This window comes from Chinchilla lanigera, unplaced genomic scaffold (assembly GCF_000276665.1).
Source record: "Chinchilla lanigera isolate Chin_1 unplaced genomic scaffold, ChiLan1.0 scaffold00009, whole genome shotgun sequence".
NCBI classification, from domain to species: domain Eukaryota; kingdom Metazoa; phylum Chordata; class Mammalia; order Rodentia; family Chinchillidae; genus Chinchilla; species Chinchilla lanigera.
Window position 1 is genome coordinate 8,105,485 of NW_004955410.1, and position 27,419 is coordinate 8,132,903.

Sequence of the window (27,419 nt, forward strand, 5' to 3'; positions counted from 1 at the left end):
GTATATACAAGTTGGGCATGAAATTCACTGTTGGTGGTATGACTGGGAGCCAGGTGGAGGGACATACCTGTAACCCCAGAACTCTAGGAGGCAGAGGCAGGAGGGTTCTAAGTTTGAACTCAGCCTCAGCAATTTTACAACTCAGGGAGATATTACCTCAAAATTTTAAAAAACATTCTGAAAAGGACTGGTGATGTAGTCAGAGCTAACAATCTGGTTTCAAGCATCAGTATCAAAAAAATAAAAGGGGAAGAGGGAGGGAGAGAAAGAGAGAGAGAAAGAGAGAGAGAGAATGATATGATAGAGAGAAAAGCAGTGATTTCAAGCACTGGCCCTAACTTGAAATTTGTAAGACCAGATGAACTTCAAGCTTTGATTGTAAAATGAGCTATATCTCATATGGATTAACTACAGAAAATTAAGCAATAGCAGATTTTTATTCATTTAATGATGGTTGTTGATTCTCCCCAAGAACACCAACAGGTTGGCCAGTTTTAAATATTTAAGGACCTACAATGTTTGACACTGCGGTACATCAGTTCTGCAAAGAGCAACCGCAGCGTCTCTGGCTGGCAGAGGTAAATCATCCCTAGGCTAGGAGATGTGGTGAAACACTGGCAGCTCAGTGCAGTCGGCAAAAGTGAGGTTCAGCAGGATCATGATCAGTTTAGCATTCCTTCCCTCACCATTTCCAGTATTCATGGATAGTTCAAACAACAAAGTCAACAGATCAGGGCCTCTGTCACACTCAGGAAGGAACTGGTCGATGTCCAGGCAGCAAGCCGTACCTGAGATGGAACAAGTGTCTGTGTAAAGCTGCAGATCTCATCGGGTCGGAGACAGGGAGAGTCTACAAACTGGTGCCACAGGGGTAACACACAGGGCCTTGAGGAGCCCCGCACTCTCACCATGCCAGCGAGCTGCCAGGAACTTTCCAGATACTGCATCACCAAAGCAGATGATTTGAACATGTACGTATACCTAAGGTGTATACTGGTGGGACAGCTTTCCCAAAAAGAATGGGGAGAAGAATCGTAATGCTTGACAGTGTAGTTCAATATAGACATATAAGTATGTTTTAAAATGCTCACTGTGAGGGAGACTTTTACTAGATAAGAGGAAAGGAATAATATTAGCAGGAATAAAGTACAAGGGAGGGTACTGGGGGATGAATATGATCAAAATATGTTATATTCATGTATCAAAACACCATGTTGAGCCTCAATATTTTGTAAAATTAATAGGCAGCAATAAAACATATTTTTAAAAGCATGAAGAAAAGTTCAGTGTGCCAATCAGGTATCAAAGTGATTGTGCCCTTTTTGAAAGACTTGGGCAAATAAAACAGAGCAAGGAGAGGAGGAAGAGGTGGCGTATTCGCCGGGAAAGGGGCAGTCACAGAGAAGAAAAAGTGTGAGGAGCAGAGGACAGGGTACACTCTGTGTACCACGGGAAGCTGACTTTGCACCAAGGTGAGATCCATTCTCTGCACTTTCCCTTCTGGGAGCCTGGACACATGAACCCATTCATATCACTTTGTTCTCAGTATTGAAGAGCTCAAGGTGCAATCCCCAAATACTGAAACACATAAATGCAAAAGCCGCTTGGTGCAGAATTGTTTATGAATTTGTCCATGGTGCACAGTACACAAATCCTCCTGCATGTAGTACATTTCATAAGACAAACTTAGAAGTCAAAGCTCTTTGAATGAATGTCACCCAGCTCCTTCAATGAAAGCCTGTCTCCCAGTCTACGTCCCAAAGAGCAAAGTAATAATAAAATGTAGCTAACGAAGATGATGAGCCCTCCAAAGACTCCAAAATGAACAAGACTCTGATGCTCATAAATTCAATACAGATGCATTGCTTTGGCTTTACTACTAGAAAACCAAAATTCAAAGAAATGATCTATTAAAATCAGGTTCAAACTGAAGCTCTCTGTGAGGGCAAGGACTGCATGAAAACTAATTTATTTAAAAATTCCCCCAACACCTATCAGAATGTCTTTAATACACTAAGTGCTAAAAATATCCACAGAAAGAACAAGTCCACTTGATAAGACAACTTATTATAGTCACAGCAGACATGTGGAGAGTATAGTGAGAAGATTTTAAATCTCTTACGGGAGGAGCCCATGTTCACTTTGTGGGTGGAGAAAGTATAACTGGTAGAACATTTTTCCTCCAAAGTGGTTTTTGATGTGTCTATTCCTCTATCTCTTAGAGGCACTTCTGAACATGAAGCAGCTTGTTTATGTTAAACTATCTGCCGCTGGGAGGACACTTAGCTGACTTAATCTAAAGCCATTCTCTGTAGTACGGTGGACAGAAACCAGACCACTATTTTCAATCCCTACGCCAAGCAACCCATCAAACGCTTGACTGGGGTAAGGAGTGGACAAGTTCTGAGGGTTCCCATGTTTTTATATACATATTTATTTATGTCTGTCCTTTAGAAAAACGTTGTGCTGTGAAAACGGGAGGATACGTTTTGTGGAAAAAATTACTAAAGGCAGATTTTCAAAGAGCTTTTAATTCTAAAAGAGTAGCTATGTATGTAAACTTAAGTACAATAAAAAAATGTAAGTGCTGAAGCACAGATAGAATAGATGTAACTTAGGAGAGGGACAATCAGTCCTGACAGAAAGTAAACAGAACAGCAAGGGACTAGGCGTTGGGAGAAAATGAGGGGTAACTGGAGCAGGAGGTGAGTGCTACAGGGAGGGAGGGGGTTCCACGGGCAGCATGTTCTGAAATTAGCTGCAGTGATGGTTGCACAACCCTGTGAATGTACCAAAAACTATTACATTATGCACTTTGGGTAAACGTAATATCCCAGTGTGTAGGGCTCCTCAAGAGTGTATGTGCTGGGATATGAGTCCTCCTCTCACACTCTCTCTCTAGGTTGACCTTGTAACTCTTATAAGGTTAACCACAATTCATACATAGGTGTTCATTCAAGGTAGAATGTCCAGTCCTAGCCAATGTGGTCCATTGTCTACCAGGCTTCTCCACCAGAGGCATTCCTTACACGCCACTGAAAAAGTCCTACGTACCAAAATCTGCGCTGTGTGCTACGACTGTCACGGAGAATAAGACATGGCCCCTGCCCTTTGGTCTTTTGAGTCAGTGGAGTCAGAAGCACTATAGTTAGGGGCTCAGAGGAGCATGGGGAACCCAGCCCTGGTGTTCTAGTAGAGGAAGTGATGGGGAAAGTAAACCTTGGAGATGGGCAAAAAGAAAAGCACTGCTTAACGACAAAGGGAAAGAGCATTCCGAGCACAAGCGAGAGTGAAAGTGCAAGGAGCAGTTCGGTGTGTGCAGCGAGGAACACTCAGCAGCCTGCAACTGCTGAAACGTCCTGTGCACATCGGAGTGGGGGACGAGACAGGGCTGGAAAGGAAACACAGGCGCGACCACTGGAATGTTAAGAAGGGAATGTTAAGTGCTTTGATTTTATCCAGGAGAGAACAGGAGTGTGTAGTTGGTGGGACTGAAGGGGTCGGATCTGTTAGAGAGTAGCATGTGCTCACAGATTAGAAGACAAATTGGAGCAGAGGGAAAACAGGGGGACAGGGGCCAGGCAGGAGGCACAGAGATATATGTTCATCTCCATCTTCTCTAAGACAGCTATTGGTAGCCATGAAAACCATTAAAATGAGCCTGTCGTCTCTGCTGCGACCCAGTTTTCCTGTCTCATCTGTACATGCACTATAAATACAGTCCATCCTGTGTAACCATCAAAGAGTTCCAGTTGGCAGGAGCTCCAACACTGAGCATGTATCTATACAACAGCACTGTATAATTTGGCTCAAATTTCGTGCCAATGCACAGTACGGTTTGCTTTTTTCCACTTTCAACCTTCAAGGTCCGCACAGGCATGCCCTCTGCATACTGGCTTTTCAGTGTAGGAAGTCTGCATTTATAGAAACAACAGTTTAAAAAAGCTGCTTATACTCACTGTGAGTGTGGGGCAGTCAGAGACATTCAGCTCTTGCAAGTTTTTGCAGTGGCCTAAATCAAACAAGTTACATATTACTAAGCAACATATTACCAATGTTTAAATTTAAGTTTTTTCCACCTTCTATTCAAGGTGATATATTCACTGGCAAATAAACAGAAACCTTGGCAAGTACTATGTTCCTTAATAAATATACAGATTTCTCTTCCCATGAAAACAATTTCAAGGGGTGATAAAAAAGGCTATAAATTTTTAAATTTAAAAATTGTTACTACAGTAAAAGACACATTGACATTAATCCCCCTTACTCTGAATACAGATATCCCATCATTCTCGCCATTTTCTGAAGCACTTCTGCAAGTCCTCTTTCACAAGTGTCATTATAAGGAGTGATCAAAACTATGGCCAATGTGCTGAGTGCCATCCAACAGAAAGGCAGTCTCATAAAAGCATTATGGCGTGTCCTTATCCACTTTATTCATCGACCAGATCCAGCACTGTACAACTTCTGCTCTTTCCCAATGTCAAAATAGTCATAAAAGGTACATGTTTTCAATCAATTCAAGACATCCAGGCGGCCATGACAGTGCAACTAAGAATGCATAAAAGGACTTCCAGAACCGCTTCAGAAATGGCAATAATAATAAGAAAGTGTATTTGAAGCAAGGGGAGTGTTTGAGGGGGATTCATGGCAACGTGCCTTTTACTGTAATAATTTTTTTAAAAATTTAAACACTTTTTTGATCCCACCTCATATTTTGACTTCAAAAATTATATTTATGTAATTATTATGTTTGAGGAAGAAGGGAAACAGAGAAATACTAGAGAAACTAGGAAGAAAATAAACTTACTTTTTGTGCATACTTTTTTCTTTTTTAACATTTTATTATGAAATTTTTCAAATATACACAGAATGTATAAGAATTGCACAATTAATACCCCTATCGCCACCATCTGGATTACAATTTATATTTTATTGAATTTGCTTTATCACACGCACCCCCACCCATCCATTTTTGAATCCATTCTTCATCTCATCTTAGTTTTTTTACACATTTGAACGTAAATTGCAGACACAGACACACTCTCCTCCAAATCTTCAGCACGCATAATAATACACAAACTATTCATTATGTTTTTTTAGGTTATATTAGACAATGTACAGACAGCTTACAACAAACTGCAGGCATAAAAGTGAAGGGTTGGAAAGGCTTAATCCCGATTAGCTCTGAGACCAGAGGCCACTGCACAGCGTATGAGCCTTCAAAGGAGACGAGGCATGTACACAGCCAGATGGCAAAGCGTTACACAATCAGAGGCCTGGGAGCCGCTGGGAGCAGACACACAAACCAGTGCCTGGGAGACTCTTGAGGAAAACAGGGGGAGGCATTCTAGGTGGGGTGGAGACCCCACAAAGCAGGAAAGCTGCAGGCCAGGGTGGTCCTGGCACTTGAACTGCTATAATGAATAGAAAGCACATCTGAAGCTCATAACCACGCAGTCCCACACTAACAACAACAGACGTGTTACTAGTTATAAATCCATTCTGAACATCTCTTCCTTTGCCAAGAGTGGACTATGTCCTAAATGATAAATGCAAACCAGAAATACTTTCAGAATTTGAAAAAATGAAAACACAGTTCTTAAAAACGTACAGCTCTTGGAAGTCACCAGTAAGACGAGAAAACAACACATTCCCAAAACAATATAAGCTAGTCTATGAGATGGATGCTATGAAATAGAATACTTACATGAGCACAGTTCATACATTCAACATTTATCGAGGAAATACAGTAATGAGCAAAACAGACAAAAATCCTTTCCTTTAGGGAATTTATTTTCTAGTTAGAGGAAACAGCATATAAAAGAACTAAAACATCTACTTTGACAGATGCTGATAAGTTCTATGGTGAAAAATAAAACAAGGAGCGCCTGGCCAGGGGGAGGGGGTGCAATTTTAAATAACCCCTTAAGGACAAGGCTTCCCTGAGAAGGTGACATTTGAGCCCTGGTGTGTGGGAGATGACAAACACAGCGCCATCTTGTCTGAGCATGCAGGAGCCATAGAACCTGACTGCTGACTGGGCGAGGAAGGACAGGAGAACTAAGCTCGGGGGATACACGCTCAAGTCCGACTCTCAGTTGCCCTGGTCCCATTTTGCAGGCAAGAGATGAGGTGAAGAACAGCGGGGGTCACATAACCACGCAGGCAGGTGAGAGTGCACTCAAACTCAGGGCCCCAACGGGTGCCAATCCACCAGGCGGCAAGAGGACAAGGCGCTCCTACACCACTGTTCTGCGAGCACCTTTTTAAACCAGGCCTTTGCCTAAAAACAAGCTGCTGTTTCTGTCACACACCATGCTCCCAGTGGTCTTCAACTTTTAATACTTGTTTCTTATTCCAACCTAGGGACTCTACATACCCCAGCTGGGTCTTACTGTTCCCGAACTGCGTTAGTTAAGATTGTCCAACCTTGGATTTCAAAGGCATACTTTCTTGACTCCGTCTGTCACACCCAGGAATCAGGGCCAGCTGGATGTCAGGATGCGCGCGGTCACCCTCGTCCTACTGCTGTGCTTCTGCAGAGCCGCAGAGCTGCTGCGCAGGGCCAACCCAGGCGGTGCCAGAAGCCGTGCCATCTACGGGCGGGCAGCGGGGGGCCGGAGGAGCTCCCACCCTGTCAAACGCTACGCGCCAGGCCACCCCTGTGATGTGTACACCTATCTCCACGAGAAATACTTAGACTGTCAGGAAAGAAAATTAGTTTATGTGCTTCCTGCCTGGCCTCAAGACCTGCTGCACATGCTGTTAGCAAGAAACAAGATCCGCATATTAAAGAGCAACATGTTTGCCAAGTTTAAAAAGCTAAAGAGCCTGGATCTGCAGCAGAACGAGATCTCCAAAATCGAGAGCGAGGCATTCTTCGGTTTAAACAAACTCACCACACTCTTACTGCAGCACAACCAGATCAAAGTCTTGACAGAGGAAGTGTTCATCTATATGCCTCTCTTGAGCTACCTGCGTCTCTATGACAACCCCTGGCAGTGCACCTGCGAGATAGAAACGCTCGTTTCCATGTTGCAGATTCCAAGGAACCGAAATTTGGGGAACTATGCTAAGTGTGAAAGCCCACAAGCACTAAAAAATAAAAAACTGCTGCAGCTTAAATCCGAAGAGTTGTGTAATGAAGATGAAAAAGAGCAACTAGACCCAAGACCCCAAGTGTCAGGGAGACCCCCGGTCATCAGGCCTGAGGCTGACTCAACTCTGTGCCACAATTATGTGTTCCCCATACAAACACTGGACTGCAAAAGGAAAGGTTTGTGTGTTTCTTAAGTCTTCTCTTTCGTGAGCTGTTAGAAACACTTGTGAGTCTTAATACTCTCCCTGCATCCCATCATGCCTTGGGAGTTCTGTCTCCTCCACCAGAAACATTTCCTCAGGGACAAGCTTTTCTGGTTGGTGATTAGGGGACAGTGGAGGAAGGAAGTATCCCCAGCAGGGGCTGCTATTTAGGTCCTAATCACTTGCCCAATACAAGCTGTGGCTGTAAGGGATCCCTTTAATCGGAAATCCAATTTAATTTATGTAGATAAAGCAGTGGGTATGGAAACAAGTGCAAACGCTTCCCAGGCCTTACTTACAGCTGTAAAGGTGAACCATGGCGCACCTGTTAGGAGACGGAAAAGCATCCGCAGAGCAGGACAGGAGGGAGCACTTGGAGATAGAGCCAAGAGGTATAGTAATGCACTTCTCTATTTCAATCACTTTGTCCCAGGGTTTTAATAAACACCTGCTAGCATCCTACAGCTTGGTTGCTCCCGAGTTATCCAAATCAAGACCAAAAAAAAAAAATTTAAAGAACTAAATTTAAAACATTGAAACCAAGAACTACAAGACTGAGGAAATCCTTCTAGAATATAACCTATTTTCTGTAAATCCTTATGGGGTTTTCCACCTCACACAATGTTGCTCTAGTGCTATGCAGGATTTGAACATATAGAATAAAGCCCTTGAATGAGAAAAAGATGGGAGATTTTCATAGTACTCTTGAGATATTAGCAAAGACAGATGCTATCCAAGCATGGTCCCCAAACTGCTCATCTACTCCACAACAGCAAGCCATGTGGCAGTGTCTATAGAAGTCATTTTTGGCATGGTTTAGTAATTTGTAACATTAAGTTAAAGCCAGATGTCATTGAATTAGAGTCATTATAGAGCATGGTATCATCCCTTCTATTTACTTTGGGAAGTTTTGCTTTGTTTTATTTCTTTAAGAGCAAACAAAAGGGAAGGTTAAAAGAACCCTAGAGGACCCTTTCAAGAAAATGGAAGTCAGGAATTTGTTACTGTAGAGAAATCAGGCACCTTGGCCAGAGGTACGCTTGTCATTTTTCAGCAAAGTCACGGATCAGCCTTGCCTCTCTCTTCCTAACTCTGAAGATGGCGTGTAGTAGAAGGCAACACCATGGCACATAGAGGTCTGTTCAGCCACCCTGGGAACTGGATATAATTCAGTGCAGCATGGAGCAGTTATGCCTCATAACTGGAGGCACGCCATGCTGGGCTCCTCTGAATTTGAAAGAAAATACTCATAACTGAAAACCTCCTGTGCTATCTACTGTCCGATCACTACCTTAGAATGGTAGCAGTATCCCATATCTAGAGGAGGAGAACAAGGCCCATGGAGGTCCAGGCCCAGATCTCACAGGTAAGCAGCAAAACTAAGACTTGAACCCTGGTATGCCTCACTTGGTGCCTATGAGATTCCCACTGTTATCTCCCAGAATTAACTGACCATGTCCAAATAAGCCGCTACCTCAACCAGCGAGCACTGGCAAACTCCAGAGGACTTGATACATGCAGTGTCTCGGAGGCAAGGTGGGGTGGAATCTCCTTGATGTTACGGTGAATACCTAGGACTTTGTGCTAAAAGGCATGTTTTCTAGGGTTTCCTTTGTGACACTTAGATCAAAAACTGAAATTATATATTTTTAAAACAAATACTAAGTGATTATCCTAAACATGAATGAGAATACTTGATACTACCAATGTTCCACCATCAAGTTTGAGTAAATTTGCCCTCTCCACATCAGAGGCTGAAGAGGAAATTAAAAAGGATTGAGTCCATTAATGATCTGAGAGAAATGCCTTAAGACTTCTACAGTCAGCCTGCATTGTGCTCTAAGAGAGACTGCAGCAAAGAATCTCTCTTCCTTTTCACTCTTGGCCTGTTCCTGTCCCTCAATGACCCTATTTCTGCTTTTGTGGTTTTCTCCATAAAAATGTTTTTGGTTTTTTTGAGATAAGATCTTGCAACATAGTTCAGGATAGTCTTGAACTCACTATGTAGCCCAGGCTGGCCTTGCAATCCTTCTGCCTCAGCCTCTCCCGAGCTGGGATTACAGGCATGCACCACCATGCCCAGCCCATAAATGTTTTGATTGGTTGAACATCAGCTATAATTATTACTTTCTTTTCTCAAATAATTAATAAGCACAACTTTCCACAATCCATAAATTCATCCTCCTCTGCCTTTATATATAATTTATAAGAATGCAATATAAATAAAGTGTACAAACTTTTCAGTACATAAAATATTAGGTCAGGCCTTAAAGGACAACTTGAGTTCCCCTAAATGTTAGTAACTCTACTTCAGAGCCTGTACTTTCATTTTTAAATATCTATTTTTTTTTTTGTTTTTAATTCACACCTAGTAAATATACATATTATGGGGTATAGTGTGCTGTTTCAAAATACTATACAGTGGACCCTTGACCTACGAGCTCAATTCATTCGCAAGGGGTAGCTATAAATCAAGTTGGTTGCAAGGCAAGACTATTTTTCCCATAAGAAATCATGGAAATACCCATAATGCATTCCAAGCCTCCTAAAGCACCCCTTCACTAACCTTTTCATAATAAAAAGAGGTGTATAATGTTAGGGACCACGAATGATAAACTGATATAGAATCTGTCAGGAAGGGGAGGCCTCGTTGCCCTGCCTTGTGGGCCAGCTTGGGAGTGTGGAAATCCCACTTTCTTCCTGTCAGTGCAGCTCACAGAGCAAGATGAAGTCTGCCGAGGACAATACTGGGAGATCAGTGCCCAGGTGTGGGGAGGACCCTTAGCTTGTTACCCTTATGATGTTAAAACTGCCCATTCAACCACTGCTTCTACACTATTCCAGGAAAGGCCCTGTACCCCTCCCCCTGTGGGGGTTAAATAAAACGGTGGCTAGTGGGAGATTCTGGGTCATTGTTCCCAGAGAACACTGATCATCCCAGAACCCTATTTTCTTGTCCCAGAACCCTATTTTCATGAGATTCTTGTCTCTTTCTTTTTCTTTCCTGTTGTGCACTGTGCACTGTAACTCTGAGCAGGAGATCGGGGACTGCAGGGGTCCTGGACAGCTGGCGCCAGAAAGGGTCTCCAATAGTATGTGCACAATGTATCAGAAACACCAATAGGGGCTGGGGATTTAGCTCAGCGGCAAAGCGCCTGCCTGGCAAGCGCAAGGTCGTGAGTTAGGTTCCCGGTACCGGAGAAAAACCAAAAAAAAAAAAAAAAAAAAAACAAAACACCAATAATTTTCCTAGTGTAGTCACAAAAAATTATAAAATGTGCCTAGATTATTAGCAACACTTTCATACTGTACTCACCATTCAAGTTGACATCTTTGACCTGACAGAAGGGAGGGTGAAATGGAAGGTGGTTACTGTTTGGAAGAACATCAGGACTCTGGCTCTCCGGCGTCGGTGTCCTTTCTCTCCCTGGGAGAGTCTGCAGCTCGCTAGGACCTGCTTCTGGCTCACTAGTCTCAACCTTCTCAAAACAAAAAACTGATCTAAGGTTGTGTTTCTGTCTTTTCTTTAACACTGTTCTGTAGTATGACATGACATTGTCATTAAGTGAGTGAATGCAACAATTGGCTTTTTCTATCTGGGTGGGTCTTCTCTACAGATGTTTGTAGCTCTGTCCATTTTTTCAGGGTTTCCTTTATTTCAGAAGAACTCTGCTGCACTGACTGTTAATACTCCACCTCTTCAGAAAGCCTCTCAGCTTCCAATCTCTGCTGCTCAGTCAGAAGTTCCTGAAATTCCTCTATAGACAACTCGTCCACCAGTTCCTCAACATTAACCACTGTCTACCTTCAAGCCTATGGACTCTGCTATAGTGATGGTGTCATCAACCACAGGGTCATTTGAAGGCTCAGGCTCCTCTACACAGCCCTCGAAATCTCTCTACCATATAATTCTAGGCCACATCTTTTTCCAGGCAGATCTCAGTGTCTTTACAGAGACATTGACCCAGGATTTCTCAATTAAGCCCACACAGGAAAGGATGTTATAATGTTCCTTCCAGAACTCTTTAAGATTTAAATCTGTATCTGAGACCCTCTAGAACCACTTCAGGAACAGGTCCTTCGTGTAAAGCTCCTTAAAGTTTGCTATGACCTGCTGGTCCATAGGCTGCAGTAGAGGAGTTGTATTAGCGGGGAGGAACTTGACTGAGAGACATGGGAATTCTTCAGCCAATTCTTCTAAATCTTGCAGGTGAGCAGGAGCATTGTCCATGATGAGGAGAGCCTTGAGTGGTAAACCTTTGTCCTCTAGATATTTCTTAACAGTAGGACATAAAGTCTCCTTGATCCACTCTAGAAAAAGTACTCTCGTTACCCAGGCTTTTTCATTAGATCTCCACATGGGCCCTAACCTATTCTTCATGACTATGTTTTATGAACATTCTAGGGGTCTCAGAGTGATAAATCAAGAGAGGCTTTATCTTGAGGTCACCACTCACAGTGGTACCTAGCAATAAGGTTAGTCTATGCTTTATAGGCTTGTGACCTGGCATTTTCTTTTCTTCTTGGGTAATGTATATTCTCCTGGGCATTTTCTTCCAGAAAATTTTTCTACATCACAGTAGAAAATTTGATGAGAGCAAAAGCCATTTCTCTGTGTCATCATTTCAAAGTAATATATATAATTTCCAGCAGGCTTTTTATTAGCACTGGCTGCTTCACCATGCCCAGTTACATGATGAACACTAGTTCTTGCTTTAAAATTGTGAAGCCACCCCTTACTGGGACAAAATGTTTCACCATTATCACTCATTGGTGGATTATCCTTTATGAGAGCTACATGTATAGCCCTAGCTTTTTCACAAATTATAGACTCAGGCTATAACCTGCCATCTCCCTTTTTTTTTCATCCACACTAATAATAGCCTTTCTATCTTGTTTAACACTGTTGACTGTGACTTGCTAATTTGAGTAACACCTTTAGCAACACTAGCTTCCTTATATAAATCTTTCCTCTGTAAGATTGCCAAGATAGTGGATTTTGACATGCTGTATATATTAGCCAGATCAGTCACACAAATGCCACTGCCATATTTCTCCACAATTCCCTTCTTCTTTTTCATTATGATTGCATTCTTCACCTTCCCTTCCTTCCTTAGCTTCTTTTCTAGCTTTTTTGGGAGCCATTTTGATAGCAGTAATCACAGCAATTATATAAAACACTGACTGAAATCACATCCCCAAACATGCACATCTGGGCTCAAATTCATGCTTATGTACAGTTACATATGTTTTTCTGGCATTGAGGGTCTTTGTTTGCAGGTGCACAAGTGGCCAGCATTTGGGTTGTAACTCATGACTTTGGTTGCAAGTTAAACCTAAAATTCCAGTAGTAACTCAAGTTTTTCCCATGTGAGGCTGGTCATAACTCGAGGGTCCACTGTATAATATATAGTGATCAGATCAGGGTAATTGGTATATCTGTCATATCAGACATTTATCTTTTCTTTTTTTTTTTTTTTTTTGCTTTGGGAGCATTCAAAACTCCTCTCTACTGGCTATTTTGATGTATACAATTAAGTGTTGTCAAACACAGTAACTCTATTGTGCTACAGGACACTAGAAGTTATTCCTCTTAACCCCTTGTACTTGTTAAAAATCTTCTCTCCATCTCCCTCTCTCCCACACTCTTTCTGGGCAGAACCAATGCTATAGATTATAAAAGGAAGAGCAGTGTTCTGTTTTTATCAATGTAATTGGCTTTTGTTGTAGCTTATAGAAACCTACTGATTCATTTGATCATTTATTTTTCATGTTTTGATATTGCTAATTCCTGCAAACTTAAAGGCAAAGCTATTGCTTAAATGTCCTTTAGTCTTTCCTGGCCCAGGACTATGTCTTTTAAGTTGCTGATAGTGATGGAGCTGCCTTTGATTTTTTAATGCCGTAATTTAAGCAACCTTTAAAAAATAAAAATAAAAAACTTCTTACTGAATTCAAGTATGCAAACCTGAATTCAGTCTGCTCTCATTTTCCTTATTCTGGTCTATAAATGGGTAACAAATGCCAATACTAAAAACAAATACTCAGCAATGTCCATTGCTAGCTTCCTGCTAAGTGTAGTAAATACTTTTGATTATTGTGCCCCATATGCTAGACATGAGACAGGCTCTAAAGCAGCCTATACCTTGCCAGCATGAGAAGAACTAGTGGTGGCATTAATGAGCAAGAGCCATCATCTCTAAACGCTCTGTGGCCACGAGACATAGCGGTTTACATGCATTAGCATTTATTCCTTACAACCCTAAAAGAGTACTGATATTATCCTCATAAATGATAAAACCAAGATATAGAGAAGTTAAGTTGCCCTCCAAAGGTCACACAGGCAGTCAATAATTCAGTTTTTAAGCCACTGACTACCACATAATGCCATTTGTCCTTTAAAATTCTGGATGTATCTATTAGGCAAGAAGGCTTTATTAATGCCTCCTGTGTGCTGCTTCCCAGTACTGAATCCTGCCCCCGCGCTCTGTACAAGAATATCCTGCACACAATCACATAGAGAGAACCTGCAATCCAGATTCCTCTCTCAGGAACTGAGCCTTTCTCAACTGACTTTCTATGAGTCATTGGTGTCCGTGGGGTACCTAGTGTATGCCAATTCAACCACAAGGATCGCTATTTTTACCTTAAACATCTGACACCAAGAAAAAAAATAACAGCTTTATTCACGGAGAGGCAGGCACTTTGCCAACAGAACTTAGTCTCCCAAAAGGAATAAGATGTGGGACTAATTGAAAGGCGCGTTTATGCCACATTGAGGGAAACGGATTTGCCAAGAACACATAAAAGCAAAATTTTTGACTGGTTTTAGCTTCACATTTACCAGAATAACTTACAATTTTTACTTCTGAAGTCAGGCAGTGGAGAATTATGTAGGTAAATTGTCCCCAGCTGCCTCTTAACAGCAAGGGCACAATTTTGTCCTTGGCTTAACCAACAGCTTCAGAATTTTTTATTTGTAATAAACATAGACACTTATGCCTCACTATGACTTCCAAGCCTTCCAATTCTGAGTTGCTGACAACCATGACAGTCCACTAAATGGGGAAATTACAGGGAGCAATTTTCCTATTTCCTCCTCAAAGTCAGTGCAGTTTGGTTGGGGGAGGGGCAGGGCTAGTAGTGGGTGATGATCTTGCAAATGTGTTATTTGTGGAGGCATTATTAAGAATTTTGGGCAGCAAAATGAAATGTGATCACCATGTGGTGCCTGGTCTAGAAATGGAACATTGATGACATGTGATTTCCAGCCTAAAGAAATATGTATTTATATATTCTTCATCAAAGGCAAACATATTTTACATCACTATTTGCCATTCTCATTCACATTCTAAGGTAAAAAACTAACGATTTATTTTTACTCATCAATACAACATAAAAGATTTTCCTATGTTTCCTTCTAAGCCATACCAGTAAGGGCTTTGGTTTGCATTTCTTGGTATGACTTGTGGATCCAATTTTTATCCAGGGCTGCTGCTGACAATCCCAAAGCTGGTTCTGCAGTTCATACTCTTTCTCCTGCATCCAGAGGCCTCCTACATTGCTCCTTAGGGTGCTCTTACAGTCATCTTTTTCTACCCATTTATTTGTGGTTAACCCACTTGAGTTTGTCCCACAGTGGTTGCTCTGTCATCCATCCTCGTGTCTAGGCCAGCAGATGTGGGTTCAGCAAGCAAGTTCTGATAAACAGGCTGCTTCCAGAACCCAAGAAGTGCTGACGATGGTAGCATACCCATAATGTCTTTCCGGGGCCTCAGTGAGGATGCTGGGTTTTATTCATGGTGAGATGGGAAACCACTAGAGGATTCCTCCATGTGGAAAAGTGACATGGTGTGGATACGTGTCTGCAGGATCCCATGGGCTTAGCACACCACTGAAATAAGCCAGACAAGAAGTGACGGTGACTTGGGCCAATGTGGTAACAGTTGAGGAAGTGGGAGGAGGTGGGATCCTGGGTATTTAGAAATAAAACTCAAGCCTCCCATAAGGTGCTACAGCTATTCTCAATAATTATTTCAAGCTCTAAATGTCAACATAGTATTTTTCTGTTTGTCCTGAGACTTCAGATGTTGGTGGTTTTCAAATATGGCTAGGATCTCTATCTTGTTTAAATGGAGTGCCTAAGACAATACAGCTCTCGTGGAAGGATCATGCTTCCTAAAGCGAGGATCACTGCATTGATACAACATTATAATAAACTGAATTCTTAAAATTTGTCTTCTTTCAGTGTGTTGGCAGACGCCACTCTAGACCAAATAGAATAATGTCTTACCAGAAGACAGGAATAATATCACCTCTGAATTTCAAGCACTTTTATTATAAGCCTTGATATTTCTGAATCACTATACTCAATGTTTAGTGAGCTCTTAATATTTATCATTTATTAATTATCTATTGCTACATAACAAACTACCCCTTAACTTGGCAGTTAAGATACGTATCTCACTTTCTGTGGGGTCAGGAAACCAGAGGTGGCTTGGCTCGGTCCTCTGCTTCGTGATCTCTCCCAAGGCTCAGTCAACGTGTTGACTAGGCCTGGGATCACACTAGAAGGCTTAACTGGGGTAGGACCCTCTTCCCAGCATGTGTGGGTTCTGGAGGATTCATGTGCTCCTGGCTGTGGGAATGAGGACCTCAGCTTCCTGCAGGCTGCTGGCCACCTTTAACTCCTTGCCATGGGGACCTCTTTCACATGGCAGCTTGCTTCATCAAAGCCAAAGAAAGAGAGACCTGCTAGCAAGATGAAGGCCACAATCTCTTGTAACTTAATATCACAGAAGTGACATCCCGTGACACTGTCTGCATTCTGTGGGTTAACAGCAAGTCACTAGGTTCAGCCCACACTCGAAGGAGAAGCGTACGCAAGGGCACGAGCCCTCAGTAGTAGGGGTCACTGGCCGCCATTTTAGAAGCTGTCTACCACACAACACTGATTACTGACTTTGTGATATTTTAGGCACTATTCTAAGCCTCCCTTATGACCTTCCAAGGAAGAAGAGGAACAAAACTAGAAAAAAATCAATAAAATATAGATTCTGGTGGTGATAACTACCACTGAGAAACAGAAAGTAGAAGCAGTAGTAATTATTATTGTTACTGTTGTTACTCCTTTGACAATAAGGAGATGTCATTTTAAATCTGGGGCCAGAAAGGTCTCATGGTGGCCCCAATATACTGACTCCATCTAATTTCTCTTCCACATCTTCTTATCTGAATATGTCTAGCCTGAGGCTTCTAGGCAGTTGGGCAGTGTAAATGAAGCAGAAGGGTAACAGGGACCAGCAGCAGAGCACAGTCATTGAAAATATAAGCTCTGGGGACAGCCTGTCTGTTTAAGTCACTGCCCAGTTACCTGACCTCTCTGTGCCTCAGTTTCCTCTTCTGTAAGATGAGGTAATAATGGACCTTAGCTCATAGGGGCTTTGCCACTTAAAGTTTATTAGAGAACCTGGAACAGGAGCAATAAAGATGAAGATATTAAGAGCCCATCAAGAAGGGAAAGCAAATTCAACAGCATAAATTAAAGAAGGAACTTCCAATACCATCATATTAAAGACCATAGATTTGGAGTCAGTAAAAAAAAAAAACAAAAAACTAAGCCAAGTCATTATGACTATAATTAGAACATGCATCAATTCCAGGTTTTAAAAAATTAGTATTTGGTAGGAATTATCCACAATTCAATTTATTCTGTTTGAAAAGTGGCATTATGGGTGCATGGATACCACCTTTCATGGACATATTTTACAGTTCCCAGTTCTAAGACTTTCTGTTTCTTCAGAAAGCCACTGGGTCATGCTACTTCTCAAATGTCGATTAATTGGGACATTTTATTGTTGCTTCTGATTTTCCTTCTTGGGAACAGGTTTGTTTCTCTCCACAGGCCTTTCTCACCCTAATTAAAATTGAGTAAGATCTCTTTAGAATATTTTGCTAAAGATTAAAAGAGAGGGCAAACATTGCTTTAAAATAGAAAAGAAATACAGCTTTCATTTTTTGAAAAGCGTAAAGATTTAAACATAAATAGTAAAAGATAAAATTAGACAAGCCTTGATTTCCTATTGCCTTTGAACAAATAACCAGGGCTCCTTTTCCGGGGCTTTTCACTGATCACCACTATTGATGCTGTTGTTGTTACCATCATCATCATCACCAGGGGTCGTTTTGCCATTGCCTTTATCCCTGGTCCTGAGCTGTCCGTCAGGCACTGCTGTACCGGGAAGAGTCAGCAAGTTGTGGAATATAAACTACACCACAAGGATTCAGGAGCAAGCGGCTGAAGATCACACAGGGGCTATGAGTCAGGACTCCTCTCTCTTGAATTTTAGCATCCAAGGAAAAGAGAAGATACAGTGTCTTCCTGTATCTGAACTTTTGCTTTCTGTGAGTTCAGTTACATGCAGTCAGACAGGATCCAAGAATATTAAGTTGAAAATTACAAAGCAAATCAAAGTTTTAAGTAACTTTTATCACAGCACACTGTTAATAATGAAATGTTCTAGTTTATTACCAGGTGTTGTTGCTCCTTACGGTGCCTACCGTACAAATTAAATTTTATTATAGGGGTGTTGTATAGGAAAAAACACGGTGTGCATAGGGGTCAGTACTATCTGCAGTATCAGGTGTTCACTGAGGGTCTTCAAATGTTTCTCCCGAGGACCGGAGGGGATAGTTGTTAGAGCTTGAGATTATGAAGGTCAACAGCTGTGTGTGTGTGTGTGTGTGTGTGTGTGTGGTACTGGGGACTGAACCCAAGACCTTCACACTAGCTACACCACCTGCTCTGTTTTGATTTTTTTTATTTTGAGCGGGGAGGGGAGGTGTCTCACTAAATTGCCCAGGGTGGGCTTGAATTTGTGATTCTCCTGCCTCAGCCTCCCAAAGTGCTGGGATTACAGGTGCACCCAACTACACCTGGCTTTGTTTGGTCTTTACATTGAAGAAACCTGACTTATCTGTTAGCTGAGGGAGCATAACAAGATTCTTAAAATGAAGATGCAACAGAAAAGCCACAATTAACTCCTCGGGGGAGGGAAACATATGAGAGCAGACACACTTGCAGTTGTTTGATTCATAGGTTTTCAAAACTTCCCTCAGTGACTCTCCTGGGCAGCAAGGACTGAGTCCCAAGGCTTCCCTGAATGTCTCGGCCACCTGAGCTGTACCACCCGCCACTCGGCCCCCGGTTTCCTCCTTCTGCATCTAGGGAGTTGCTCTGAACAGCTCCACGAGGAGTGAGTCCTGCCCGCTAGGTGCGATGCGCCCTATCCCGGGAGCATGGGTGGGACTCCACACACAGCAAGGCTTGTTCGCATTTAGCTTGAGGTCTCCTCTACCCCTTGTCTCTGAAAGCTTATTCTTAGCCACATACACGGAAGAGCAAAGAGAAAATGGGGGTGAGGAGAGCATGATAATCTAAATACCGTTGATTTCTCCAGAGTTGAAGAAAGTTCCAACCAACATCCCTCCAGATATCGTTAAGCTCGACTTGTCATACAATAAAATCAACCAGCTTCGGCCCAAGGAATTTGAAGATGTTCATGAGCTTAAGAAATTGAACCTCAGCAGCAACGGCATTGAATTCATAGATCCTGGTAAGCGCCACCAAGCAGCCCCTTAAGTGGATGATGGGTGGTCTGTGACTTTCCTCTTACGGCCACATTTATAATAAACATGATTTAGTTTTAAAAAGAAAGAAATGAAACCAAACTAAATAATTTAAGAATATAAGTTTTAATGAAGCACAGCACTTAAGGCAGATTTGTTTAGCACTTAGAGAAATGTTGCTTTTATTTGTTTGTTTTGGAGATACAGCTCTCACTGATAGCTCAGGTTGGCTTTGAACTCACTATGTAGCCTAGGCTGGTGTTCCTCCTGCCTCAGCCTCTTGAGTGCTATGATTACTGTGTGCAACCCCACCAGACCAAATTGTTGCTTTATGAAGTATGTGATTCTAGACAGTTGTCCATTGGTATTCACAAGGGAGTGGCTGTAGGACTCATACCAAAATCCATAGATGCTCAAGTCCCTTATATAAAATGGCACAGTATTTGCATAGAGCCTATGCAATCCTCCCCTGTACTTTAAATCATGTCAAGGTTAGTTATACCATTTAAAACAATGCAAATGTATGTGGGTAGTTGTTACACTGGATTGTTTAGGGGATAATGACAAGAAAAAAGACTGCAGCACAGTACACATTTGGTACAGACGCATGGTTGGCTGAATCCACACACATAGACCCTGCACACACGGAACGCTGACGGAATAGTGCTGGGAAATATTTATTCACTCCGCACAAGGACTCAAACTTTTCTATGGAATAGACTTTTTGAAAATAGGAACTATGGGCATTATAATGCACACCTGTAATCCCAGCACTCAGGGGGCTGAGGCAGGAGGATCGTTGCAAGTTCGAGACCAGCCTGGGCTACAAAATGAGCTCAAGGCCAGCCTGAACTGCATAGAGAGACCCTGTCTCAAAACGACAAAAAAAAAAAAAAATTAGGAATTATGGCAAGCCATCAATAATATATTAAATGTATATGATTTTTATGTGGACATTCAAATTTGGCATTTTATCTGCTATTCATTAAGCCCTAACTTGTTTAGAATAAGTTTGAAACTGCCCAGGTCCCTGAACAAGTGTTTAATTTTCTTCTGATGCTGTTGTCCAAAGCCGTAGCTTACCAATGATCAAAAGTATGTAGACAAGTTTTAGAGCTCTCTCTAGAAGAAACGAAGATGTTAGCAATTATATAGTCTAAACTAAATGTATTAAAGCAGTGATAATATGCAAGAATATCGTAATTACAACAGAAGTAAAGGGAGGTAAAGAACACAGAGAAAAATAAAAGATGAAAGATCTAGATAGTAGTTGCAAAATGGATTTGATTTACTTCCAGGCTATTTTTCCCTCATCAGTTATGGTATCCACATAATTGCAAGGATCTCTTTTCTGTGCTTGGGACCCTTTAACGCTGTTCACCCAGTGCATCTTCCTTGCTAACATTTAACCTGGTCCTTGTTATCAGCAGTGGAACTTTTTTTTCCATTTGTTCAGTTCAGTCTGAGGAAATATTTCCTACATTATCGAATGTGTATTGAGCACCTACCAAATGCCAGACGCTTTTTGGAGAATGTCTTCTGGAACAAAAAAAGTGTCTCAGCACTTAAGGAAAAATAATGTGAAGGAGTTTAAAAATAAAAGACCTACTATATATGTCAGGGTCTTCAGGATGAAACACTGTCAAAGTAGACTGACCATAAAGATTTATGCTGGTAAGTATGCAAGTTCAGTAAGAGTTACCAGAGTTTAAAACATATAAACAATCTCATAAAATGCCAGGCATAAAGCAGAAAAGGGGAAAAAAAGTCACCCTAGTAGGGGGTTCACCTCCTTTAAGCAACATGAAAACTAGCTTTCCCAAGTGCCTGCATACATACATGTGTGGCTTAAATAACAACGATAGCGTTTTCAAAAAAAATTAGGAAAGTTTACACATGCTTCCAATCTGAAGGGCTGAATTGTTCTTAAGAATAGCTTGTGAGATCACTGACTCACAGAATTTTAGCAAATAGGAAAAAAATGCAGTATTTTCAGAACTGTCATCCCAAGGGCTGACCTTCTGTTCCCTCCCCCTCTCCAAGCCACTGCTCTGCACCAAAATAGAAAGTTTTCTTTTTAGGGTGAATTATGGGTTTTGTCAGAGTACAGATAATACAAAAATAGTTAATGGTACTGGCATGTCCACATATTTTCCAAATTCATAATAAGGCTAGTATGGTCTAATGAGAATATTTTAAAACAGCAATGAGAAAACATTTAAAATAAAAATAAAATACTTGAAATCTGAATTAACCTGTAAATTTTGGGATATCCAGTCAGTACATATCAACTAAAGTAGGAATAATAGAGGTGCCAATTTCTTTGCTCTTGGGAGAAAGGTGAAAAAAAACCTTTTTGTTGTTTTATTTTGTTACATGTGTAATAGTTATTCTAATTACCTATTCTCCAAAAAAAAAAGTACATGTGGATTCAAAGATGATAGCTACCATAGCTTGCCAAACCAAACCAGATGTTTTCACAACATTGATAGAAATTGTTTTTGGACTGTAGAGGAATAGTATCTACCTAAACTGCAAAAAGGTGGTTTTTTGTGGCATCTTTCCAGTAAGAAAACATTTTTAATAGCTAACTTAAAACTGATATTTCAAATAAAATATTGTATTTTAGGCAACCTAATCAATAGAACAGTTTTACTTAAATAAAAATGCTTCAGAAATTTTGCATTCAAGCACATAAACCGTGGGAAATTTTCATTAAAATCAAAATCTGCCAACCCAGAGTTCCTTTCCACAAAGGCAGTAGAGAAATAAGTGTTACACCAGAACGGATGCACAATGCCCCAGGCAGTGACTAGCAGAATGCAGACACAGAAGGACCCTTGCCCCTTGTATAATCCAACAGATACCACCCATTGCACACACAATTTCAGGATAGACAGTGACAAGTTCTCAAGTAAAACACTTGACAATGCATTTTATCACACACAGCTCATCCCAGCTTACCGGATTAGTGGGATGAATGTCTGGAATAGCTAATCGCCTGTATCTATAAAAAACCCAATTCAGTCTTTTGACAGAAGGTAGCGTTGCAAGTGGAAGCAAGACCGCACCAAACTGAGGCTCCTGCCCTGCACAGAAGCTGCCAGACAAGGGTGCTATCTCCTTGGAAGCTTAGGTTTCAAAGAGATGGCTCCCGGGTCCTTGAGAAAGGCATTCCTGGGTATAAAGGTGACAAGCGGCCTATCTGGTCTTCAAAAGGATTTTACACGTATTCTAAAGTAAATGCTCTGAGAAAAAGGAGAGAAGGAAGATCCCTTCCTTCACTATTTCCAACAGGAAGAATTAGGTTTCTTAGTTTCTTACTTTGAACAATTGCATTGACTCAATTACTCATTGGTTTAATAAATATTTTCTAGCTGCCTTTTTAGGGCTCACACACTTAGAAGAGCTCGATCTATCAAACAACAGTCTGCAAAACTTTGACTATGGAGTATTAGAAGACTTGTATTTTCTGAAACTCTTGTGGCTCCGAGATAACCCCTGGAGATGTGACTACAACATTCACTACCTCTACTACTGGTTAAAGCACCACTACAACGTCCATTATAGTGGCCTGGAATGTAAAGTGCCCGAAGAATACAAAGGGTGGTCTGTGGGAAAATACGTTCGCAGTTACTATGAAGAATGCCCCAAAGACAAGTTACCAGCATACCCTGAGACATTTGACCAGGACACAGAAGATGAAGAGTGGGAAAAAGTACAGAGGGATCATACCGCAAAGAAACAAAGTGTTAGGATCACTATAGTGGGATAACTTAGAAAGTGTTCCGGCTGTAACTAGTTTTGTGTTAGTATACTGGTGTCAGAAAACTGTATGTTTACATTTTGACTGTGTTGTTTATTTATGCAGGGTCCAGCTACAGGAAGCTTTCTTTAATTGTTTTATAATTGTTATTATGTTGTGATAATTATAGTAATCAAGGGAATACTCCCATCTTGCTTGCTTACCTGTTCGTGGAGCAACTTTTGGAGATACGTGATTCCACACTGGTGACCTGCAGGACCTGGGTCCTAATGGTGGCATTAAGATTTCATAATGTCCTGTATAAATGTTTCTACTGCTTTTTGAAAAAAACTTGGTGCATTTTTATATGCCTTTCAATAGCTCTTTGTACCTATGCAAAGATGCTCAAAATGAAAAGATACAAATGCTTAATCATAATAAAATGTCATTCCTTCCTCCTGTCCACTGCTTGCTTTTATTCAGTAAGTCAATTTATGCACAAAACAGATCTCCATTTCCAATTTCAATACATTTTAATATGCAGCCCTATTATACCCAAATTCTCACTCTTTGGGACCCTTGCAAAAAACTGACAAGCCAAACCTGGAGAGAATTGTTACAATAAGAAATAAGAGTATGAGCATTATATTAATGGAAACTGGGGGCTGGGGATTTAGCTCAGCAGCACAGCGCCTGCCTGGCAAGCGTAAGGTCGTGAGTTTGATTCCCGGTACCAGAAAAAAAAAAAAAATATATATATATATATACATATATATATATATATATTAATGGAAACTGGTCGGAAGATGGACTCTGGGATGCAGATGTAGGTGGTGTGAATTATGAGCCCTGAAGAGGTATAAACACTAGTGAATGTGAAATAACATTGGGGTTTTTGTTATCTTTTATGAGCAGCGTTCAGAAAGCCACCTGTTTTTAGTGAAGGGCACAACATTTCCTGCAAAGCTAATGTGACAAGGACCATGAAACAAAGCATAAAATTAGGATTTAGGGGTCAGAATTTGGGCTGGTGGCAAAAGAAAAATAAAGCAATAAGAGGCAACCAAGGCAACCAAGGGAGTAGTGATATCCAAGATAATCCCTAAAGACTTGCAAGTTAAAATTAGCTCCTCTAGAGAAATAGATGATCAGAAAATGAAGACATGCGTGCAGCATTTAAATCTCTGATACTATCAGCTTGCATTTTGATAGCTGGTTGTATTCTACACGGAGAGAAAAATAAGGTGAAAAGAAATATATATGTAGTAAAATACTAATTTTCCCCTTTTATACAGATTCCTTTTTCACCGTGAGTTGAATACATTTTCATTTTTTGTGTTCCTACAAAGGTTAGCGACTGGTATTATGTGATAGACACTTGTGCAAATTCCCAAAACATGGAATATGATGTTATATTATAAACAGTCCTGAGCACTTTTCAAACAACTACTACATGTGGGGCACTATGCTATGAGTTTCACATGTTCCACTTGTAATTTCCACAGGATCCCTCCAAACAAGGAGGTGTTATCTGTGCTCTATAGATGAGGTAACGTGGACAAAGCTCAGGGCAGGTAGGTGGCAGAGCCAGGTTCCGATCCACCTGAACCCCTTCTCCTGAACAGGGCTGTGGGCCACTGTGAAGTTACTCTCGGCCTTGGATGCCTGCCATTAAAACTTCCAGATCCAAATCCCCAAAGAGCCGTAAGTACCAGGAAGGTTAAATCTTTCTCCCCAGAAATACCCGCGAGAGCAGCTAGCAGGAGAACATCTTTGGCCCAAGGCATGTAAGTCTCTATTAATATGTATAGGAAACCAAGAGACTAGGAAGCTGAAGAACGGCCAGAGCCAGAGGTTATGGAGGTGACTCTGGACCATGAGCTTCTAACCACACTGCCCATTGCACCAATGGGCAACAGGTTTCCAATGCAAATCCCACATTCTTCACCATGAGGCATTACAAGATAGCTGTTGAAACTGAAGTGTTACCAGAGAGATGTAACAAATTCACGTATTATTGTTCATAAGCCTCAGAGTGGAACGTTAATGATTTGGGACCAGAAGCAGCCAAGATTCGGTGATGAAGAAAGCCCAGTATGACCTCAGTAGGAGAAAGGAGGCTTGCACAAGGGACGAAAGGACTCTGGAACACCATGAGGAGATCTCGTCTGATTCTGAGAAAGGGCCCAAGTTGTTCTCTGGTTTAATTTTTGGAGGCTATTTGGGGGTTTTATTAGTTGACTTTTTTTTCCTCCCTTGGGACAGAGTCTCACTCTGTAGCACAGGCTGGTCTTACATTTGTAATCTTCTCGCCTTATTGTTGGTTGATTTTTGTTTTCAGTATCATCCCAGGATTTATTTGGAAATAAAGTTCTGGAACACATCCAAATAGAAATTAATCCAAACCATCTAAAAGTAAATCAGCTGGAGTCTCTCTCAGGATCTTAGTTGAAGTACATTTTTGCAAGCTTAAAATGTGTACCTTCTCTGTATCATAGTTCTTCAAGGAATCTAGTTGATCCATGATGAACTGAACAATTATGTAGATGCTTCATCTCTGACCAATTTCTTCCTCTAATAACTTGCTTTTTAACTTATGTTCAGGAGATTAAAAAATACATATACTTGACAATCTGGAGATATACATATTTGAATAAATATGTTTATCACTTGGGTGTTTGGATAAAACAGGTTTTTAAAACACTTTCTAGACCTAAGATTCTGATTCTTCTGAAGTAAGTAAGACTTACTCTAACCTAAGGCCTCCTGAGTCCTAAGTCTGCTCTCTCTGAACTAATGCCAGTTTTTTGGGGAAAGATATTTAACTTCATGTAGCCCCATTTTTTCATTTATTAGCTATTCCCTGGTGTGGAGCTTACACCCTGGAACAACTCATGTGTATTTCTGAGAAATATGAACAAGTCTTCTGCTCCAAGAAATGGAAGCAACCTAGTAATGAGAATTTTCTTACCTGAAGTCTATAAAGCTGTGCTGTTATCTGCCTTTTTAAATTTCTAAAACAACATTTTAAAGTTACTTTTCATGTAAGGCCAACAACCTGTTGTGTCTAGTCAGCCAAGCAGCCCAAAAGATCAGCCAGTATTATTCTCAATTTAAACAAAACACCAAACTTCTTGACAGAAATGTATGTAATGCTAGACACACATTTCTAACAAATAGATCAGCTGGGCGAAATGGTTGTCAGCAGTTTGCAGGGCAAAGAAGAGTCAGTACTTAATGGGTATCCAGTTTCGGTTTTATATAATGAAAAAGGCTGGAGATAGACAGTAATCGTTGTACAACTATGTGAATGTTCTTAATGCTAGAGAATTGTATTCTTACATGCGTTAAAATGGTAAGTTTTTTCTGTTATCTATATTGTACAAATAAAAAAGAGCCAAAAATATGGATTGGTTGAAGCAATCAATGAAATTGACAACACTTTCATTAGACTCACCAAAAAAGTCAAAGAAGGTAAGTATCACTTAAAACAGAAATGAAAGTATTTTAGTGCCAACCTTACAGAATAAAAAGTATGACACAATATTATGAACAACAATATCCCAACTAGTTAGATAAATGAATGGAACTGACAAATTCCTGGAGACACTCAAACTACCAAAACTGACTTAAGGAAAAATAAAATATAAATAACTCTCTAGTAAGCAAAGATATTAAATAAGCAAACAAAAAATCTCCAACCAACAACATACTAGGGCCAGATGGCTTCACGGAAAGTCCTAGCAAATATTTGAAGAATAATTAGCACCAATATTTCTCAATCTTAAAAAGAAAACTAGGAGAAAACACCTAACTCATTCTCAATAAAGTTAGTATTACCCAGAGGACAGCAGTCAGATTTCACAAGAAAGGAGAATGACAGACTAATATTCCTTTTAAATATAGGTGCAAGCCAGGCTCAGCAGTGCATGCCTGTAGTTCCGGCCCCTGAGGAAGCTGAGCCAGGAGGGTGGCGGTACAGTTTGGATACAAAATAGCCCCCAAAAGCCTCATATGTACAGCAGGTGGTTGGATTACAGGGACACCACCCTCACCGGTGGATTAACCCACTAATGAATCCACAGCTGACTTGCCACTGAAAGGTCATAAGATCTCAGTTCAGAAGAAAGGAACAGAGCTAAGTTATGGAGAAAATGACTCCTGTTGATCCTGATGTACTGGTCTAGAGCAATCATCTAGAAAGTAGCGAATGTTTTCTAAGAGAGTCCATTATCCACATGGGTTTAACTGTGGAGCAGGTGGTGTGTGACCACCTGGAAGAGCTCACAGCCTTCCACTCAAAAGAAGGGAAAGGCTCCTCCTTTTTCTCTTACTTCTCAGCTGCATTGCCATTAATCCCCTTCAAAATACTTTCCCTTTCTTGAATACGAACACACTTATCCAGTGGTTCTCAAGCAATTCTGAAAGCCCTCCTTTGTGTCTTTACAAAGTGTGAGCAAAAACAAAGTGAATGCTGCTGACAAGTACCATCCAACTGAAAGGCTCATAAAATCCTGGCTGTGTGTCTTCATCCGCCTTATTCACCAGACTTGACGCCATGAAAGTTCTGGCTTGTCTCCAAAGTTGAAATGGTCATCACATGTAAGTGTTTCGAGTTCATTCACGACATCAAGGTACCCATGACAGTGCAACTGAAAAGGGACTCACTCATGAGAAAGGACTTTCAGAACTGTTCCAGAAAGTGGCAAGAATGATGTGTGTTCAAAGCAAGGAGGGGTGT

The 27,419-nt window shown here is 41.0% G+C and overlaps 2 protein-coding genes across 7 annotated transcripts in view; one reads left to right on the forward strand and one right to left on the reverse strand.

The window, feature by feature from the left end:
• Lrrc17 (leucine rich repeat containing 17) overlaps positions 1–23,139 on the forward strand; it is a 35,003-nt gene extending 11,864 nt beyond the window's left edge. For both annotated transcript variants that reach the window (XM_013510520.1, XM_005377215.2), the window contains exons 2-4: positions 6,370–7,279; positions 18,765–18,920; positions 22,311–23,139. In XM_013510520.1, the coding sequence (XP_013365974.1) occupies positions 6,505–7,279; positions 18,765–18,920; positions 22,311–22,708 (1,329 nt within the window). In that variant the 5' untranslated portion in view covers positions 6,370–6,504 and the 3' untranslated portion in view covers positions 22,709–23,139. The remainder of the gene's footprint in view (positions 1–6,369; positions 7,280–18,764; positions 18,921–22,310) is intronic.
• Positions 1–27,419, reverse strand: part of Fbxl13 (F-box and leucine-rich repeat protein 13) — a 189,409-nt gene that overhangs the window by 92,067 nt on the left and 69,923 nt on the right. For all 5 annotated transcript variants that reach the window (XM_013510517.1, XM_013510515.1, XM_013510514.1 and 2 more), the window contains one exon: positions 3,960–4,012. In XM_013510517.1, the coding sequence (XP_013365971.1) occupies positions 3,960–4,012 (53 nt within the window). The remainder of the gene's footprint in view (positions 1–3,959; positions 4,013–27,419) is intronic.